The 21,105-nt window shown below is 39.3% G+C and overlaps 2 protein-coding genes across 3 annotated transcripts; one reads left to right on the forward strand and one right to left on the reverse strand.

Annotated features, from left to right (window-relative positions):
• Positions 1-603: 603 nt before the first annotated feature.
• On the reverse strand, positions 604-3,736 carry chmp6b (charged multivesicular body protein 6b). The gene is made up of 8 exons (XM_056771327.1): positions 3,537-3,736; positions 2,936-3,045; positions 2,759-2,846; positions 2,390-2,476; positions 2,185-2,250; positions 1,971-2,051; positions 1,773-1,842; positions 604-1,584 (listed from the first exon to the last, which is right to left on the reverse strand). The coding sequence occupies exons 1-8, from the start codon at positions 3,597-3,599 to the stop codon at positions 1,532-1,534; spliced, it is 618 nt and encodes a 205-aa protein (XP_056627305.1). The 5' UTR covers positions 3,600-3,736; the 3' UTR covers positions 604-1,531.
• A 754-nt stretch (positions 3,737-4,490) lies between these two features.
• Positions 4,491-20,139, forward strand: sec24c (SEC24 homolog C, COPII coat complex component). Of its 2 annotated transcripts, XM_056771283.1 has the most exons (24): positions 4,491-4,630; positions 6,882-7,072; positions 8,527-8,613; positions 10,017-10,128; positions 10,265-10,434; positions 10,528-11,385; positions 11,505-11,647; positions 13,752-13,863; positions 14,144-14,271; positions 14,372-14,510; positions 14,603-14,718; positions 14,832-14,956; positions 15,154-15,345; positions 15,448-15,541; positions 15,768-15,884; positions 16,038-16,208; positions 16,308-16,404; positions 16,646-16,791; positions 16,887-17,025; positions 17,191-17,309; positions 17,425-17,604; positions 17,693-17,884; positions 18,224-18,313; positions 18,534-20,139. In XM_056771283.1, exons 2-24 carry the CDS (start codon positions 6,901-6,903, stop codon positions 18,672-18,674), a joined length of 3,840 nt encoding a protein of 1,279 aa, XP_056627261.1. In that variant the 5' UTR covers positions 4,491-4,630; positions 6,882-6,900; the 3' UTR covers positions 18,675-20,139. The 2 variants fall into 2 exon arrangements, with proteins under 2 accessions (XP_056627261.1, XP_056627262.1); XM_056771284.1 differs by lacking the exon at positions 8,527-8,613.
• The last annotated feature ends 966 nt before the right edge of the window (positions 20,140-21,105 follow it).

Here is a 21,105-nt window from a genome sequence, read left to right on the forward strand (position 1 = left end):
CTGCTTTGTTACCGCCTTTGTAGAAACCGCATGACAACAGTGTCGTGGACAAATCCGGAAGTAGTGTCTAGCGTCTAGCAAGCAGTCACTTATATATGGACCACAATTATTCGCAAAATGTATCAAACTTAATCTCATCGCTAACATGATTCTCGTTGCCGTCTGATTGATTGCCATTAGCCAAGACAACAGATCCCATAATTCCACGCTTCTTCAGAGCGTCATCAAGCTATGGCATTGATGTTGTTGTTTTCGTCCTGCAGCGCTTAGCGGTGCTTTTTACAAACTACACCTTTAACTTAAATCCTCTGCATTATTGAGATCTTTATGAAACTCTATCAGAAACATATTTGAGGTAACTGTTCTCTTTTTCTCAAGTTAAAATCTGAGACCCCATCAAAGCTTTCTAAATCAATTAGAAGGCTTAAACAACATATAGTTTCCATTTGGGAAAATGTATTACAACTACCTTCAGTAAAATCAGACCACATGATGACTCCCAATCCACAACTGGTTCCAGTGGCACCTTGGACTACACTGCTCTCTTGTGGCCACTTGGTATACTTGCTCACCCATTCAACAACTTAAAAATGGATTAAAGGATTAAAAATGATAAAAATAAAATTTATTGGTGCAGATAAACAACATGAAAAGAGGACACCCGATCATAAGCCAATTGTCTTACTAAAGAATAAAAACGCAGTACAGTGATAAGTGTAATAAAAGATAAGCTTGAAGAATAACCAATTCTGTGAGTCAAAACTGGACAGAAAAACACTGTTTACAAAGCAGATGTCATTAGCTTTGCTCGCAAACATCAAATCCTTTGTACATACATAGTTCAGAAAAAACTAAGTCTCTATGAATCATACTGTTATCATTTGAAACTGCACTGGATGATTTTTTTGAGGAATAGACAAACGAAGAGCATTGCGCACAAAGGAGTCTTTACAGGGTTTCAATGTATTAACATTATTTCCAATTTGTATTACACACAGGTTTGCAGATTTGTGATGCCCGGTTTGACTACACTACATGTGTTAGATCTGTATTTACTCTTGAAGACATGTCTTCTCAACAATAAGTCAAGCATTTGTTTTTATTCTGAAACTGTATTTATATTGGCTTATTCTTGACAGGCTTTGTTTTATGAACGTCAACATTTAAACCTGAATCTAGGTACGAGACACTAAAGCTTGGGCATAATGTCACTGGTCATTGTAAAAGCAATGCATGCATTAAAAAAGTGACAGGCTAACCACAACAAGCCTTCGCGATTTAATTGAAAGAAAGACAAAACTGTAGGGTGATTAGAAAGACCAGGCACTATTAATAATCATCTTCATAAACTAAACAGCATACAGTATGTTTTGTATGTACAATTTAAAAAAAATGCCATGTTTGTAGGCTTTAACAACTTAGGTCTTCGGATCGCCCCAGTGTCTTGGTTTGGGATGAGCCCTTGAGGTCTCCAGTGAAACGGCTATAGAAAAGACACGGCAGATGTGACAGATGGCAGGAGGATCTGCATTTACACTGCCTGCATCTCTCGCTCTGCCTTCTTCACCCGTTCCTTCTCCCGCACTGAAACAGGAAAGATGCAAAAACGATTGCATTTAAATTTGTTTGAAATTTGCTCTTCTTGTATTCCATAAATTAATTACCTCCGCAGAGTATAGACTACATGCTGATATACATTATAAATTGTCAAATAGTATAGCAGTAACAAGTAACATATATGCATGTGTCATACAGATCAAGAGAACACACACCTGGTTCTTGCTCTGGAACATCTGGCAGTTCTTCTCCAGGTACCTCAGGAAGTTCAAGGTCAGCTTCTCCCTGAGAACACACATAAAAAACAAGAAAGATGAAAACAGCCCTGTTCTGACACAGTGGCAGACACAACATAATTTACAACGGCTGTAATGCTGTGTTAATATCACTCAAACCTCCCATGTCACACACACCTGAGTAATGGCCTCCAGCTCTGCGAGCACAGCGTCTTCATCCTCCTGGGTCAGAGATCCTGACAGAATCTCATCAATTTGCTGTAAACAGAGGCAAAAAGTAATGAGAACAAACACTCAAACATTTATATATATATATATATATATATATATATATCTCACAAATCAGAGATTCTTATGTCCGAATGAAAAGTGTCCTGTGTGTATAAATTACCTTCTGATACTCAATGGAATCATGTGTTTCATCCATTATCCTCTCTACCTCTTCTATAGACAGCACCTGGTTAGAAAAGAGAAGAAATACACAGACAGAGATGTTATATCTTATTTCTATATCCTACTGTAGTGTTTAGCAATTCACAACATAAATAATGTTTACTGGTAATGGCAACTAGTAGTGTTTTCCTTCATATTGTTACCTCATGCATTTTCTTCAGGCAATCGTTGCCAACTTTCAGTCCTTCAATGACTTTCATCTCTATTTGTGCAAATTCAATATCTTGGACCTGTAAAACAAAAGTGAATCTGGATGTGATTTGCATAAAGAATGGCCGATAAAAACACCATGCCCTTAGGCATAACACAAAGTTGATTTGAAAATGAAAACAAATATTTACGTTATCTTCCCAAAAATTTTACATTTCTACATTATGCAAACACTTTTAACCAAAGAGTCTTACAGTGCCTTTTTTTATAATTATGTTCTTAAACCGTAATAAAATAGTTTAAAACTTTGTTATATCAGATGTTTCTATTTGATATGCCCGTAGTAAAATGTGTGTATTTACCATCCGCTCCAAGTTGCTTATTTGATTTTCTGTCTTGTCCAGCAACTGGTCCTGGTAGCGTTTCTTTTTCAGGAGCAGGAGTGCTTTCCTAAATGAACATGAAAGATCGTGTTATGAAGGAGTGCATGCAAAAGAAAAATAGAGCAGAATAAGACATGATCAGTCATACACACTTACTCTTTCTTTCCATCTTTTACCAACTGTTTGGCCAGCTGTCTCTCTTTTTCCATATGTAGAGTGATCTTCTTTTGATACTGTCTCAGTTTATCTCTCTGTTGCTTCAGTTGCTGTTCATTCACAAATAATAATAAAGTAAAGAAATTAAAGAATATGTACAGAAATGCTGCCAATGGCCGAGCTGATCCCTGAGCTGGGCGGATAGGATCCACAATAAAAGAGGCTTAAAAATCTCAGTGTCTCAATTGCAGTCAAGCTGTTGAGTCAACTTTGGGTGCTACAGGCTGCATTCCTTTCTAAAACAACAAAAAAAGCTACGATTCTATACTAATAGTTCGAACAGACTACATCCTTTAGCAACCTATTTTTAACTTGTGTAATGTTTTGTAAACATCAAGAAATCGGAGTACACCTTCCACGTATTAAATTAGCTGGGGGACCCACCACAAACCAAGCCAACAGACATAACATTTACGCACAACCTGGGTATAATATACTAAAGATTTGTGTTTATAAGGGTTTATAAATAGAATATAAACTGTCAACTTCTTAATCTAAATGATTAACTTTACGTTAGCTAGTTAGCCACTGTATAACTTACCAGAACAGCTCTGTCGTGCTCGGTTACCCGAGTTACTTTCTTTTTCCCGAAAAGATTTCCCATTTCGATGCCGCATCCCCACCACTATCTATCCAGACAGGGATGGTGTTTTTAAAATGTAAAACACAAATTGTAATTCCTCAGGCCTCGTTCCTTTCAATCCATCACAGACCCGGCGAGAACTAAGCCAGCCTGCCGAGTCCGACCGGAAACAATGTTTTTCAAAATAAAAGCACGTTTCATAGAAATCTCTTCTCGCTTTTTTTAAATAAAACTAACATACTAATTAATAAAAAAGTATTTAATTAACATAGATGTACATGCAAATTTGTACTGGTTCAACAATACATTTAATAGTTGAAATTTTACAATTATAATCATACATTTAGAAATCCTGTCAGCACTAAATTAAATGGATCAATTATGGAACACACCTAGCTCGTGCTTACGGACAACTATTGCTGACAGTTCTGTAAAAGTCTTGCTTTTAATAGGTCTTCATGTGTAATAAGTATATGAAGAGTTTGTTTCCAAAAGGAGATAACTGTACTCCGTTTAAAAAATTCAAAAATCTTCTTGAAAAAATATGTGTTTAGTTATTTGTTATTAGCTTTCCTGTAACTCAGTGGTAAGAGAGCATTACGTTAACAACGTAAGGTTGTGGGTTCGATCCCAGGGGATTGCACATACCTATGTATACATGTATAGGATAATGAAAGCTTCTGCCAAATGCGTACATGTAACGTCAATTATGGCCAAACAAACCAACTGCAGTTTGATTGATATAAATTGAAATGCACAATAAAAAATATTTTCTGCCTTTTTTTAAACGAAGTTATTGAAATAGAAATAAACTCTGCATTTATTTATTTATTTTAAAGTACAGTTATTTATGATCAGAGTCATCGTCAATAACGGATGTGGACGTGGCACTCAGTGACAGTTCTTCCGGTGTGCGTGAGGAACGGATTAAACGTCCGTCTCGAGCTGCTGTCTTTCCGTGAAAGAACTGCAGACCCGTCGACTTTACCGGCGTTAACAACCGGAACGGCGTCTTGACGACTCGTTCGTTAACCACACGAGCTTTTATTGAGGTCAGTTGTCAGACGGCGCTCGATATTTGTTCAGCTTTTGTTTGTTTATTTTTTAGTGGCTCGTAGCTTAGCTTAGCACAGCTAGCGCGAGCCGCAACGTCGAGTCATTTACGAGTTTGAATTACTTTTATTCCATGAATTGACGTTTTTCGCTTAAACTGATATGAAATAAGAGTTTAGTGGTGTGAAATAAATGTTGTCACCCATAATGGGACATTTTACGGAGGTGTTTTAACACCAACTACGTAAAACATCCCAAATTAGCTTAGCGAGGGGATTTAATGTCCTCATATGCTCAATAAGTTAGCGATACAAGGAACAAACGCAAATTACATTTTAATTCAACGTGAACGTATTTCTTGGAAGCATGTTATTTAGTTTTCATTGGTACATGTGTTGGTCTTGTAATGTATCTGCCTGGCAAGTGTGTTGTGTTTTTGAATGTTCTGTTTGACATTTCTTATACGTCTTTTATTGGTTTAGTGTATTTGAAATCGTTTTAAGTGCTTAAGGGCCTCTGAGTCCCTTTACTCATCTTCTTAAGCATTGCTGTCTATGCAAGTATTAGGTTGAGACTGGTGGTTTCTGTTGCTGTTGCTGTTGTCATTTTTGTTGTGTGCGCAATGCAAAGGAATTTCTCTGAGGCAGGTCTAGGTCATGCAACAGGTCTCATTTATTTCAGACAGGTGGAAAATTAGCATGTTTATATCTGAAGTCCTCACACATGGGATACTGTATACTATTACGGTGTCCCTATCCTTCAATTATTCAGCATTATTCAAGGCTTTGTTGTGCTAAAGTTTCTCAGCTGTTACATTCTACTAGAAACCCGAGGAGTTGTATGTTTTGCAGCAGACCACGCTTTGAAGTCTAAATGAGGCTCTGGAAGTTTGGTAATAAGTTTAAAATCTACTTTCTATGTTTGTTCTGTGGTCCATAACATCTTGCTATTAAGAAGCAAGAATGCTTGCTGTAATTGTGTAATATGAGTCTCCTCTGCTTGTGTTTCATTGATGTTTGTGAAATTGAGAGATGGGTGGGACTATTAAATACCATGTGTAATCCATTTCAGTAGTTGTTCGGGTGAACTATTTGATCATGGACTCGTGAGCTACTGTCCTAGATGCTTTTTGTGGGTGTGGACAGCTGTTCTGTCTGTAGTGTTTGTTCTAGAAAAGTTATTATATAGAGTTTGTTCAATATATATATAGTTGATGCTTTAGATAAGTACATATTTCAGGTTTTAAAAAGTTGGTATTAGCCTTTCAGCAAAGTTTAATTGTAATATCCTCCTGCTTTCCCTCTGAAATTACTTTCATTTTCATTTGATGTTGTCTAGACATTATCTTAATCCACTGTAATTAGCATTGCACCACTTTTTTGTTAACTTGGCAGTACAGTAATTAAAAACTGTATGTTACTGTAATAGCAAATAATGAGACTGGGTCATAAGAACTTGACCTAAGGTCTGGACAAAAAAATGGGTGGTGCTGGCTGTTTTTTAGGTTGGGTAGTCATTTGCAGTGCAGCTCAAACTATCATTCAGGTCTGGCATGAAATTCTGGTACGAAATGCCCACTTCTCATGACCAGACCTGTTCCATCCAGAATGGATCAAATCATGTCACGCCTGCTGTCTTGTTTATTTTTTTACTATTGTTTGTCACAAAGGTATAAATAAGTTGTGAAAACTATGTTGGTTGTTGTTTTGTTACTATAAACATGTTAGATATTACTATATTAAGATTTGTATATAATTGGGTAGTATTAATATGCAGTAATTCTGTAGTGCTGCTGAGTGAATCAATATTGACTTTTACTCTATGATGACATCAGGGCTGGCTGAGAAATTGCAAACATTGATGAATTATGTTTATTCTTATCACACTTAAATCGATTTACATTACGGTACAAACATTTTAGGGTCTCTTACTTTTTTTCTTGTAATGATATTTTTTTCTCACTTCATGTGTTTTTTCATGTCAACTACCTTTATTGTTTTCTTTGAGTACTTTTTCCTGCTTGTGCAGGCCAGTTTTAGAGGCAGCCGTTTTTTCTGTGCAAATTTCAATTCTATGCCAACATTTGCTGCACTGGTCTAAGCTAAGCTTGGAGTTTTGCTGTGCTAGTAGTCCAGCAGCAAATGTATTTATACCCTGAAAGCTCTAGCAAGACCCCTTAAGCACTTCTTAAAGTACTTCATAAATATAGATTTATTCACTCACTTGCTCCTTTTTTCTTATTTTCTGCAGAATTAGGGATGAACTGAGAATGAATGTTAACCAGCAACCTCACATGGCCTCTCCTTATGGGCAGCCTCAGCCTGGATATCAGGGCTATCCCCAGCCTGGCTATGGGGGTGGACACGTGCCCGCGGGCATTCCCGCCCAGTACGCTCCTTATAATGGTCCAGGCGCAGCTCACCAACAAGGTCAACCACAAGGTAAGCAGGAACGCAGAAATGGTTCTCTATGAATAGTCATAATTTGTTGTTCATAGAATTTAATACTTAATTGGCAATGAAAAAATTTAGAATTCGAATTTTGCGTGTTAGAGCGTGTGCATATTGTGTGCGTGTTGGATATTGTGTGTGGGTTGTTTGAATTGATGTGCGTGCGGTGCCGCGTGTGTGCATGCGTGTGTCTGTTTCACAAGAGGTGCACCGATTGACCGGTCAGAAACCGGAATCGACAGGTTTTTGCATGATCGGCCGTGACCGGTGACCGGCTGGTCAGTCTCATGTCTTGCCGATTCGAAGCCGATCGTATGTTGCCAGCGGGCAATAATGTCAAATACCCAAGTATACGTCCGTTCAAGACTGCTGTCTTTCAAGGCTCATTTACGCTCGTGACTGCGTGGTTCCACCGAACTGTGCGAATCTCCGACAAAACTGCGCTAAACTCTGACACTCGAAGTCGTTCACTATGTGTAAAACAAATGTAAATTCTATTCACCCGATTAATTGTCTTACGTTAAAACTATGGTAAATTCACTGAGGTAAAATGACATTTAACAACCACTCATATAAAAAATGAATAAATCAACCAATATTTGTAAAATATATATATTATATATAGAGTTCTTAATTAACACAAAAAATACATATAAATATTTAGAGTAGAATTTACTCATAAGATTTTTACATTTCTATTGAAGTGGCAGCTAAAATCAACTCACTTCTTTTAGTACTACAGCCCCAAGATAAAGAAAAGTTATTTTACATTTCAGAAATAAATAAATAAAGGATGATAGTTTCATAAACAGAAACGGACAAGAGTAAAGTTGAATTATTTTATTGTTATCTTAGACTTTTGTGAGAGTACAAAAATGAAAAAGGTTGATGAAGTAAGTTTAATTATATTTTATATTTTATTATTTATAATTATTTTCTATAACAGAGTTCTTCAATTTAAGAGTTATTTGGGCAATTGAAGATTCTGTAATTTAATGCTGGCTGTAGAACTGTATTTAGGGAAATTGTAATGTTCGATAATTTATGTAATGATACTTAAAAAAAAACAGAATCGGCAGGTTTCACTCGGCAAAGAAAATTGCAATCGGTGGATCTCTAGTTTTCACCTTTTTTGTTTTTACCTATATAACTTTAAATGTGTTGATTATAGTCAATATGTTTCATGTACAGCTGCTTTGTATCAATGAGAATTGTAAAAAGCGCTGATAAATAAAGTTGACTTGACTTGAAAATGAACTGATTACTCAAATCATAAGATATTAATGTTAGCTGTATTTGTTCAGGTCCTACTGGTTTTGAAAAAAAAATTTGAAGAAGAAAGCAACAGTCAGATTCCTCCATCCCAACCTCCTCTGTTTATCCATCATTTCCTTACATTTCATTTTCTTGTGGTATTTTACAGCTTTTTCTCTCTTGTATTGCAGGATATTCTCCTTATGCAAGCTTTCCTTCTAAGACTGTCGCAGCAAACTTAGTCTCTGACCTGTCCTCCTCCTCTCCTCTTGATCTAGGTAACTCATTCAATTCTGCCTAGCGGCCTGTCTATTCCTCCTTCCTTGTGCTTTGTTATTGACTGTAGAGTGCCTCCAAACAGCAGGTTACACAAAAATATGCTGACACCTTCTTCGTCAAACACCCGTTTGCGGCAACCCGTCAAAATAAAAGTCCTTTATTTGGGAACAAGTTATAACATTGTTTTTCATAATTCGGCCACGGAGTAATTTACTTACTTTAGTAACTTGAAATAAATGTGCTAGTAAAATTTCTAAAAATAATATAAAAAAAATACTTGTTTAGAAAATAGTGGTAAAACTGTAGACCTAAAATCAGAAAGGATAAAAGAAATACTGTCTACAAGCCAAATAACTGCATTGAGTCCATTTATCTAGAGCCCTGCGCGGCGCAATGTGGGAAAATGTCAAAGTTATCCTGTAAGCGGAATTCTTCTATTCAAATATGTCCTCTACTTGTTCTGCGTGTGTACGAGTGAATGAGCTGCATACTGTAACTCTTTCCCCGCCTGCCTTTGAAAAAAAAGTTGCCAGCCTACGCCACCATTTTTTTAACGTTTTCACAAAATTTTAATGGCTCACAGAACTCTTAATATAACAATAAAAAAGAAAGAAACGAATGACGAATTCGGGAAAAAAAATGATATGGCCCTAATTTATCCCTCTGTATGTAAGTAACATTAATGTCATATACCTACCTATTATGTAATGAACATGCTCTTTTTATACTTCTGCTACAACTATTTGGCCTGTGCTTTAACATTAGCTCTGTAGCACCGGTGCTACTTGCAAAAAATGTTAATGTACAACCTGGGATCATAAAGGTTGTTGTATAGCAGCTATACTTATAGAAACATGTGCCTTATTTGCTGTTCTCATATGTGAGATTTTTTTTTTTTAGAATGTATTCTATTTGAAATCGTTTAATACACCGATTGTTGGGCTTTGAAATAGAGATGGCTCATGTGTAGGAGTTTCAAGGCAACTGACACAACTTGCCCTGTTGGAATAAAGAATAATGATTGTGATCCAAATGACTTCTATTCCATTTTCAAATCATTTATGTGACCGGTTTCTCAACATCACACAGAACTGATCTGTTTCACATATGCATTTACAACAGCTGCTCTTAGACTGCCTGTTCCACCACCAATGCTCAGGAGTACTGTTTGCTACCGTCTACAAATCAGAAATTTAATTCCAAGCCGCAAAAAATCTAATCTAATCAGGCTCTGCAGGAATCCCGCAGGAATGCAGACCTCTATTGTGTTGTGAAAAAGATTTCAGCAGGTAGCTGGGTACAAATAGAGCGTGTTATTGTCGATGCTATCATTGTGATGATAGTGATAAGTATTTAAATTGATGAATATTATAAATCTAAACCACTTCCTGTGCTCCTACAGGTATGAGAGGACCCCCAACCTCAGGAGCACCACCTGTGACACCTGTCCAGGACTATTCTCAGTTTGGAGACTCTCAGAACGGCCCACCTCCGATGGGTGCTCCACCACAGAGGTCAGCTCCCTTATTTAAGTTATATTACTACCTTTTACAAATTATTTCATATTTAACTTTTGATTTGTTGTTGGAACTTTAAGAGGTTGTAAATTGTAATTATTTTACTTTGTTGCTGATTTTATTGGTCATTTAGGCCTTCAGTGTCTCAGCCATACACTCCAGGAGCAGTAAACCTGTCCGGTCCTCAGCCCCCATACAACCAACAGTACGGAGCGCCACCCAACAGCATGCAACAGATGACCAATCAAATGTCCATTATGCAGGTTGGACCAACGGCTCCCTCTCCTGCTGGCCCAGGCTATGGTAAAACTGTCTTTGACACTTAGGGATCAAACTATTCCCTAAATATCACATATACATAGAGTAGTGTTGTGACATTTGTTTTTGTTTTTCTAGCTCCTCCCTCTGTATCCCAGGCTCCTGTCTCTGCTGCCTACACACCTGCAGCTCCTCACACTTTTTCACCCACATCTGCTGGTCCCACACATCCTCCTCCTACTGAAGGTGTGGCTCAGCCTCCCCCTCAATCCTACTACGGAGCGCCACCTTCTGCACAGCAGCCGTTCCCAAACGCCGCTCCTGCTTTCTCCTCTGCTGGCCCCACCCACCCCCAAGCCCCGCCCCCTGTCTCCCAGCAATCCTTCCCTCAATCTCCACCTGTCTCTCAGCCTTCTTTTTCAACAGCCCCACCTCCAGGTCCCATTCCAGGACCCAGAACCCATTCGTACGGTGGCCCACCTCCTGGAGCACAGACATCTTTCCAAAGACCTCCACTTCCCACCTCCCAGCCCTCTGCGTTCCCAGGGGGACCCACCTCCCAGCCCTCTGCGTTCCCAGGGGGACCCACCTCCCAGCCTTCTGCGTTCCCAGGGGGACCCACCTCCCAGCCCTCTGCGTTCCCAGGGGGTCCCACCTCCCACCCCTCTGCGTTCCCTGGAGGTCCACCACCTACCTCTGCACCTTCTCAGATACCGGGGGTCAGTCCACCCCAGCCGCCAGGTTCTCAACCTTCGTCTTACCACTCAGGACCTCCCCCTACCGCAGCTGGGTTTCCACCACAAGGGGGTCCTCCACAGAGGCCTCACCTTTCTGGAATGCAAGCTCCCCCTCATATGACTTCTCAAGGTCCTACAATGGTACAGGCGAACCATGTACCCCCTTCACAACCTGGCATGCTGCCTGCTCCTCCCAACGCTAGTATGTCAGGGCCGCCACAACAGCCAGGAATGCAGGGCTATCCTCCTCAGCAAAATGGTGAGTACGGACTTAGCATTAATGAATCATTATCTTCCTCTTAAAAATCCTCATCACGTCTCTGTAAGCCTTAAAAAAAGCCAATTTTTTTGTAAACAAACTTTGTATTTCTCTATCAGGTGCTTTTGGGCAGCACAGAGGTCCTCAGCCTGGCTATGCAGGGCCATATGCTGGGCAGCAGAACTATGGCGCACCTTCTGCTGCTCCTGCTCCAGCACCATCCGCCCCAAAGAGGCTCGATCCAGATTCAATCCCAGGCCCGGTATGAACGGTCCAAACCTTTTAACAGTCACACACACACATTCACCATACCAGTGTCTCATACATCTACTGTGTTGATTTTTTGAGTGTGTTTTTAATGTATTTATCCATCATCTTCAGTACTAACACACTTGCATAAACACAGGCATACACCATCTGTAATAAATGATGTTTATGGTCGTGTGATGTGTATGTGTTACGAAAAGCTTCGCTCTGGAGTCTCCTGTGTCTGATGTGCATGCACTTTGGCGGCTTAGCACAGATCCTGTTTCATAAGTAACGATTACAAGATTCAGAGATTTTTCAAGGCTTGGAAATTCTGCACACGCCACTTTGCAATAACTACATCTTTGTCTCTTATGCTGCCTGCTAAAGTGTGATTAATGATCAGTAATTCTAGGTTTGACAAAAACAGAGGAACTGTAACAGTTGTTACTCTTCTGTTTATCTTGTCTGCTCTTTCTCTCCTTTTCTTTTGTTTTGGCTCCTCTCTTTTTCTCTTTTATAATTTGCTGACTAAATTGTTAAATGTAAAGCAAGCCTCTGACATACCGCCTGTGCAGAAAACAAGACATAGAATAGACCCAGACGCAATCCCCAGTCCAGTAAGTGCCTCTGCCGTGTCTCTATGCTGTTCTGTGTTCATTTACCTACTCATTGTTTCTCTTTTAGAGGAATGACTCCGTTTAGATAAACATTCAGTAGATTATTTTATTAATACATTTTGAATCTCACAGAAATGTCTTCGGGGTTATGTTTTACCATAACATCAAATAGAACATAGAAGTGAATATCTAAATTTGGCCCGTCAGGATTGCACTTAAAGTGATACTTCACACAAAAATTCTGTCATTAACTCACCTTCGACTTGTTCCAAATCTGTATACATTTATTTATTCTGATGAACACAGAGAAAGATATTTGGAAGAATGCTTTCGTATAACCAGACATATTTTGCCCCCTTATGATTCCCATAGTAGGAAGTAACAATTGGTAGTTAAAAGTGCCCCAGAACTCTTTGCGGTCCTACATTCTTTAAAATGTCTTCTTTTGTGTTCAACAGAACAAAAAAGGATAGAATATTTTTTCTGACTGTGGGAGTCAATGGGGGGGCAAGATCTGTTTGGTTATAAGCATTCTTCCTAATATCCTTCTCTGTGTTCATCAGAACAAAGACATTTATACAGATTTACAACTCTTTGGTGAGTAAATGATGAGAGAATTTTTATTTTTGGGTGAAGTATCACTTAAACAAAATACTTTTTACTATAAATCCCAAAATGTATTTCTTTTGATTTTGGGATAAAGCATAACCTAGACATTTCTTGTCGTTTTTTCACGAGTTATGTTTGATTTACTGTTATGAACACTTTTATATTATTCGTTGTCATATACATCTCCATAAGACAATCCTGGGAATCGTTTGGGCAGATTTTAAGTTTTGCTTTGGTTCCTACCCAAAACTTACACACACTCCTGCATGCTTCATGTCTTTGCATGACTGTTGTTTTAGATGTGAAGGAATAACTCTTAGCATTGTAAGCAGTAATATTAACATAATTGCATCCTGGTTCCTCAGTGTCTTAAAACAAATTTTATCTATGGAGTGATGCACCTTTGTTAAAAAAAGGGAAGCTTATTGATAGCATTTACATTAGATATTTATTCAACGTTTATTGATTTTAAACTGATTTAAACTCAGATCTTATTTACATAAGCAAGAGAATTTCCTTTTAGTTTTTTAAACACAGTTGCGCACTTCAGGTTTGTTTTTGGTGTTGTGCGCTCACACAATAGGCTTCCATTGTAAATGCATTGTATATATGTTGTATGTATATTATGTTGTTTTCCACAAATCGAAGGACTTAGAATTATTTCCTGTGATAAACCATGGCATAGCATCTCTTGTTAAATCTTGATTGTATTCAGTTGTAAATATTCCTTTAAACTGGTTAGGATGGTGAGATGTAGTGCTAATATTCAAATTTACTTGGACTGGTTCTATTGAAGTAGGAGGATGTATATTGGGTGAAATGTCAGGGTGTGTGTTTGTTCAAGAATGAAGGCGTGTCATTCCTTTTTTAGACTGCTCTTTGTTTCCACAGATTCAGGTTATTGAGGATGACAAAGCAAACAAGGGAAGTGAACCTTTTACTACAGGCGTCAGAGGTCAAGCCCCACCTCTGGTCACCACCAACTTCCAGGTTAAAGATCAAGGTATTTATTAGGCTTTATTCCTATCAGATTGCTAATCTACTATTTAAAAGCTCTGCAGTGTACACTGTAGACTGAGTAGGTGAAACACTATTCAATGATAAGTGTTTAAAACAGTAACATGCTACGTTGTTACATGACGTCATGTCACGTGTTTAATTTAGTGAGCGGGATACACGTCAAAGCATTTTGTTGTTTTGTACAGAAATCTTAACAAGTTCCAATAAACAATACTTTGTATAGTTTGTATTGAACTGAACTGTATTGTGATTTATCTTCAAAGGGAATTCAAGTCCACGCTACATACGTTGCACAGCCTACAACGTGCCCTGTAATGCCGACATGGCCAAGCAGTCACAGGTCCCCCTGGCTGCTGTCATTAAACCCCTGGCCACTCTTCCCCCAGATGAGGTAAAAGACCACATTACCTTTCTTGAATATCACAAGGAAAGGGCTTATGGGTAATGGCAATGTTGAATATTGGGATTTTAAGCAAGTTCTTGTTCCACAGACAGCACCATATCTCGTGGATCATGGAGAAAGCGGTCCCATCCGCTGTAATCGCTGTAAAGCTTACATGTGTCCGTACATGCAGTTTATCGAAGGCGGACGCCGTTTCCAGTGCGGCTTCTGCAGCTGCGTCACCGAGGGTGAGTCAAAGGCGTGCACCGTTAAGATGTTTATATTGAATCCATCCAATCTACATTATCTAAAGTTGGACATGTTTATTTCCCTCTCCCAGTGCCTCCCCATTACTTCCAGCATCTGGATCACACTGGGAAGAGAGTGGACTGCTATGAGCGACCAGAGCTCTCAATGGGAAGTTATGAGTTTCTGGCTACTGTGGACTACTGTAAGGTACAGTGTTTTAGTATATTATATGTCCCCGTCATACCACTGCAAGGTATTTGTTTTTTCACTCTGTAATGAAATGTTGAAGTGTAATATAATTATTTACTATCTGTTTATAGAACAATAAGTTTCCTCAGCCACCATCCTTCATCTTCCTGATCGATGTGTCCTACAACGCCGTGAAGAGCGGCATGGTGGGAATTGTTTGCCAGGAGCTGAAGACACTCTTGGATTACTTGCCCAGGTGAAAATTTTAACATAGGACAGAACAACTAAACAAAATCAGAAGAACACTTTTGTATTGATTACCTGTAAAGCAACCATACTTTTTTTGCTGACATCACCTGGCCTAAAGCTATAGCTATTTATTCTTTGTTGGACCCTACTGTTGTGAATTTTGCCAGTCTTGTAACGTTGTCCCATGTTGACTTGTACTTTCAGAGAGAACCCTGACATGGAGTCAAACATTCGAGTCGGGTTTGTCACCTACAATAAAGTGCTTCATTTCTATAATGTGAAGGCCTCGCTCGCCCAGCCGCAGATGATGGTTGTATCGGATGTGTCCGATATGTTTGTTCCACTGTTAGATGGTTTTCTGGTCAATGTCCAGGAGTCAAGGGTGGTTATTGAGAGGTACGTTTTGGTTTCTCGTTTGTTTTGCCTTAACGTAAATCCATTTAAAACTCCAATACAATGAGAATCAAAGTGTATTGATTATGAACATGCGTGTTCCAGTTTGTTGGATCAGATCCCGGAGATGTTCGCAGACACGCGGGAAACAGAAACTGTGTTTGGGCCTGTCATTCAGGCGGGGCTGGAGGCACTAAAGGTGTGTGTGTTTGTGGGTTTTTTTATACAAACCATATACTGGGATTGAGAATATTGTGATTAACAGTTGTCTGTAATTGAGATGTATTGTTGTCTTGCTGACAGTAAACAAGTTCAGTAGAACATCTGTGTAGTGGATTATTCATGGCTGAAGTCTCATCTGTATTTGGGTTTAATTATCAAGTGGAGTTGTACAGTAATAATGACACTTGTGATTTGTCATCCAGGCTGCAGACTGTGCTGGAAAGCTCTTTATTTTCCACTCATCTCTGCCGATCGCAGAGGCCCCAGGCAAACTGAAGAACCGGGAGGATAAGAAACTAGTGGGCACTGATAAAGAGAAGGTACCTTGACCTGTTGGTTTTTTACTCTACTGATAGTATGTATTATAGAGTCTGCAGTTATTTAAATGCAAGAGTTTTTTGTTTTGGTCGTTTTTGGGCTGTAAGGAGAGTTTGATATATCATGATGAGTTGCTGTCTTCCTGTCTGTTTCAGTCACTTTTCCAGCCACAGGTTGGTTTTTACAACACTCTGGCAAAGGAATGCGTGGCCCAGGGTTGCTGTGTGGACCTCTTCCTCTTTCCTAACCAGTATGTTGATGTAGCAACGTTAGGGGTAGTGCCCACTTCAACGGGTGGCTCCATCTACAAATACACCTACTTCCAGGTGAGGGAAACACTGTTGTCGTGGTTATCGGTCATTTGACTCATATCAAAGTTGCCTTGGTTTACAAAAATACATTAACACCTATGGACTTTGATTTAGGCCCCAACTGACCAGGAGCGTTTCCTCAATGACTTGAGAAGAGATGTCCAGAAACCGATGGGCTTCGATGCTGTATTGAGGGTCCGCACCAGCACAGGTGAGATGAGGGACTTGCAAAACAGACGTTCAAAATAATGAGCTCTTCCTGGAGAAATGTCTGTCATATTTTACACTTAATTCTACTTGCGTGGAAATTAAGCACATTTTTTTTGTAAAGAACGTTTTTTTTGTATGTTTTAAAGCTTATACACACTTTGATATTGATGGCGAAATGCTGATGAGAGACGTCAGTCTAATAAAAAATGGTTGAGTTTAAACTGAGTGTGACTCTGCCCCAGGTATCCGAGCGACAGACTTCTTCGGTTCCTTTTACATGAGCAACACCACAGATGTAGAGCTGGCAGGACTAGACTGCGACAAGACCGTTACCGTGGAGTTCAGACACGACGACAAGCTCAGCGAGGAGACCGGAGCTCTAATGCAGGTGGGTTAAGTCACGCACACTCGTATGAAACGTCAGCTACACTGAAATCATCGATTTCAACGTTTTATGACTTTATGTGCATTCTCTCTCGTCAGTGTGCGGTTCTGTACACAAGCTGCAGCGGCCAGCGACGCCTTCTCATCCATAACATGGCAGTAAACTGCTGCTCTCAGCTGGCAGATCTGTACAGGAACTGCGAGACAGACACCATCATCAACTTCTTTGCCAAATATGGTGAGTAAAACCACACACATCCTCTCATAGCGGACGCTTGTGGTATCCTGTGCTGGGATTGTGAGGCTGCTTATGTTATATCAATCTGACATTGTGCAATAAATATATTTATGTATCTGTGCCAAGTGTTTTGGCAAGTTTGATTTGAGTTGTATGTGTTTACAGCATATCGCAGTGTACTCAGCAGTCCCACCAAGAATGTACGTGACAGCCTGGTGAATCAGTGTGCACAGATCTTGGCCTGCTACCGCAAGCACTGCGCAAGTCCATCTTCAGCGGGACAGGTAAGTACAGGAAATCACACAGACATAACCTATGACAACACAGTGCTCTAATGAAATGATTCTCTGTGTAGTTGAAATATATTTTAATACAAACTGTTTATCTACCTGTGCACAGTTGATTCTGCCTGAGTGCATGAAGCTGCTGCCCGTGTATCTGAACTGCATGCTGAAGAGTGATGTTCTCCAGCCGGGGGCAGACGTCTCTCTTGACGATCGTGCCTATCTGAGACAGCTGATCAGCAGCATGGATGTAGCCGAGAGTCACGTGTTCTTCTACCCTCGACTTCTTCCACTGGTGAGAGACAAGCATGCCGACAACCCACTTTATATTGATATATGAATTCAACTGTAATGGTTACAGTTTTTTATCTGTTTTTCTACAGCAAAAGCTGGATGTTGAGAGCACGACTCTGCCTGTAGCCGTGAGAGACTCAGAGGAGAGACTATCTAGAGGAGGAGTGTACCTGTTAGAGAACGGAATGAACCTTTTCCTTTGGGTCGGGGCGAATGCCCAACAAGAGCTGCTTCAGAATATCTTCGGAACGCCTTCATTTAACCATATAGACCCCAGCATGGTATGATCTTTGTTAAATGCACAGCAGGATTCAGAGTTATTGTTCAGCAGTTTGTGTTATATAGGCTTGGATGGAAACTGACTTTTTCAACATTTCAGAGCTGATTTGAAGGGATAATGCATTTAACTTGGTTATTTAACTAAGAGTGTACTCGTACAGTTCTTATAAAATTGTTTTGTAGCTCATACTGACATAATCTGCAGATTATGCATTGCACATGAAACTTGAGTTCTTTCTTTACTAGAGGCATGAGCTATGTTTCTATTTTATAAATGTGGGAACACTTTCTAAATATTGGTGTGTGTGTGGTTTTTTTTTGTGTGTGTTTTGCTGGTTTAGACGTCTCTGCCGGCTTTGGATAATCCTTTTTCAAAGAGACTGAGGGAGATTATCGAGACCATCAGGACACAGCGCTCACGATACATGAAGGTGAATGCGTCACAGAGCTCCACGTTATGCTTTTCATGGTGCTTGTTGTTTAGTCAAGCAAAATTGTTTGTTAGATCTGAAAGCTTCACCTTTTATACAATACAAGTTACAAACTGGAATGTGGTATTAAGAATATTGAAGTTAACCAATGATCCTGGTGTTGACCCTTTCACAATATCAGACATTTGATAAAACCTATTTGTCAATTTATATTTTTCAGCTCATTGTGGTGAAACAGGAAGACAAACTGGAGCTGATCTTCAAGCACTTCCTGGTGGAAGATAAGAGCAACAACGGCGGGGCCTCTTATGTGGACTTCCTGTGTCACATGCACAAGGAGATTCGGCAGCTCCTGAGCTAGGACCACTAGTCGTCCTCCTTCCCTGGCTCTCTTCTGAGAAGCGCTTTATCTTTTTATTTTACCTAATAGACACCTTTGCCCATCATCTCCTCTTCCTCAAATATAATCTCGCCCACCCACCGTGACTCATAAGGAGGAAGGCTTATATCCTTACAGGATATAATGCTCCATCAGATTATGGTGTTCTTTTGGTTTTAGTGATGGGAGTTTTGGCCAGATCTTCTCTCTGTCTGAAACTGTGCATCTGTGAGCATGTGGTCGGAAGGGAGAAGTGGTGTTTCGTTGCCCACCCTTCCAGTCCACATCTGATTTGGGATCAGTTTGTGAAGCCTCAATTAGTCCTCTACTGGGTTTTAGAGCGCATGTGCGCATGATGGTTGACTGTGAACGTCGATGTTGATTGTACTGGGTGTTCTGTAAGAAACGCTAGCACTGATTCATGGTCTCTAGGTACAGGAGGACAGAAAAATTAAGCTTGTTAGAAATGAATCTAGACCTTCTCAATACAATAAATTGAAATTCCAGTATATATACATTTTAGAATCAATTTGATTTCTTTATCCGATTCTCGTTCAGCTTGTCTTTGATAAATTATCTCTAAACCTTGGCCTTACCGATGCAGTTTTTCCTTTTCTCATCCATAATTCTGTTTATCATGTCAAATTTTTTTCTTTTGTTGTCACCATTATTCATTTTGTAAATGTGTGCAAATACCCTTGCCTAATAGACTCTGTGGGATTTTGAAGTGTGGTGTCTTTTACTCTTTCAAAATAAAAGTCTATGCATCAGCTTATCCTCGAAAATAGCGAAGGCAGTATACAAGCCTGCCGACTAAATGAAACGGGAGCCGAATTTATTTGTACTTTTCTTTAATGCTTAGCGTCGCCATCTGCCTCCATGATAAGTGTTATAGTGTCACTTCTACATCCTGAATTTTCCCATCTCGGAGAGGGTACGGATCACCTTCAGATGCCGCTCTAACAGGGAGATGAATTTCAGATGAGCTTGTTAGGAGAATGGTGGAGATTCCTCCACGGATGGTTCATTAATTGGGCATATATTATAGAAGCACTGACGAATTCTTCAGGCATTCATTCGGTTCCCTTTTCAATTTTTTTCTTCTTTTCCTGCTAGTAACCTGTTCTACAAATGTGCTCGATCATGTATCTTTTATGATTTAATGTTATGTTTAAATCTGTTTGGAAGGTTTGTAATCCTGCGCTAGGTGGTGTCTCGCGGCTGAGATCTCCTGCTCGGGGTTTGTAGGGTATTAATCCTCGTGCAATTGAAGCCTTGTGCTAAGACTCGAGTGTGGGACTCTGGGAAACAGACCATTTCTAACAGTTTTCCAAAGCGAACGTTTTCAAACACATGCAGAGTTGTGACCTTAAAAGCAATCAACACTGAATTCCTTGTCATCACATTTATTACATGTACAGAATTAAAAATCACATTTTAAAAATGACTACTGTTAGTGTGCTTTGAATCTTTTACATGAACAGGAATGCACGTGTTTGTGTGGGATGAAGAACGGTTCTTTTGAACGACCTCCTTTTCTTTAAAACTTTGAGTGATTCTTTTATAACCTCATTTTAGTCATCGAAAGGGATTATGAAATATATATATATATATATATATATATATCTAAGCTCTTTTATATAAAGGGGTCTGCTTGTGTATTTAACGGCATATCCTAGTGAAGTTCCCTTTGGAACGGAGGGATCAGAATTTGAGTTTGTGTCTTGAATTTTATTTTTGTGTTTGAAATCTAACCCATGTCCTCAGAGTTGTCTTCATGTTCCATGCCACCTGACTGCAAATAAATACCTATATAACTTACTGTTGACTCTTGCCCTCCTACAAAGTCAGTTTAAAGTGATAGTTCACCCAAAAATACATATTCTGTCATCTTACCCTATTATCATTTCAAACTTGGATGACTTTCTTTCTTCTGCAGAACACAAAAGAAGATATTTTGAAGACTGCTGGTAACTGAACAACTGTGGTACCCATTCACGTCTATTGTTAAGACAAAAAACAATGCAAGTCAATGAGTACTGCCGTTGTTCGGTTACCAACATTCTTCAAAATATCTTGCATTTATGCATTTAGCAAACTATTTATCCAAACCGACTTTAATATAACGAGATATATCTTAATTTTTTATATATTCTTAAAACATTTTTTCTTTTTGTATCTTATGGGTATCAAATCCACAACCTTTAGCGCTGTTAGCGCAATGCTCTTCCATTGAGCCGCAGGAACATCTTTTGTACTCCGCAGAATAAAAAGTCACAAGTTTGGAAAGACATGAGAGTGCATAAACAAATAAAAACATTTTGGGTGATCTGTCCCTCTAATAAGCACATGAATGAGCACCACAAATTGTATTTGACTGAACATCTGTGTTGGTTAACCGTTCCAGAACTGT

This window comes from Triplophysa dalaica, chromosome 17 (genome assembly GCF_015846415.1).
Source record: "Triplophysa dalaica isolate WHDGS20190420 chromosome 17, ASM1584641v1, whole genome shotgun sequence".
NCBI lineage: Eukaryota > Metazoa > Chordata > Actinopteri > Cypriniformes > Nemacheilidae > Triplophysa > Triplophysa dalaica.

Coding starts and splice junctions, on each gene's coding strand:
- chmp6b (XM_056771327.1), bottom strand. CDS start 3,599: ATGGGAAATCTTTTCGGGAAAAAGAAAGTAACTCGGGTAACCGAGCAC. Junction 2,477..2,758: donor TAAGCAACTTGGAGCGGATG/GTAAATACACAC, acceptor TTTGTTTTACAG/GTCCAAGATATTGAATTTGC. Junction 1,843..1,970: donor AGCTGGAGGCCATTACTCAG/GTGTGTGTGACA, acceptor GTGTGTTCTCAG/GGAGAAGCTGACCTTGAACT.
- sec24c (XM_056771283.1), top strand. CDS start 6,901: ATGAATGTTAACCAGCAACCTCACATGGCCTCTCCTTATGGGCAGCCT. Junction 13,864..14,143: donor CTTCCAGGTTAAAGATCAAG/GTATTTATTAGG, acceptor TTATCTTCAAAG/GGAATTCAAGTCCACGCTAC. Junction 17,026..17,190: donor CAACTTCTTTGCCAAATATG/GTGAGTAAAACC, acceptor ATGTGTTTACAG/CATATCGCAGTGTACTCAGC.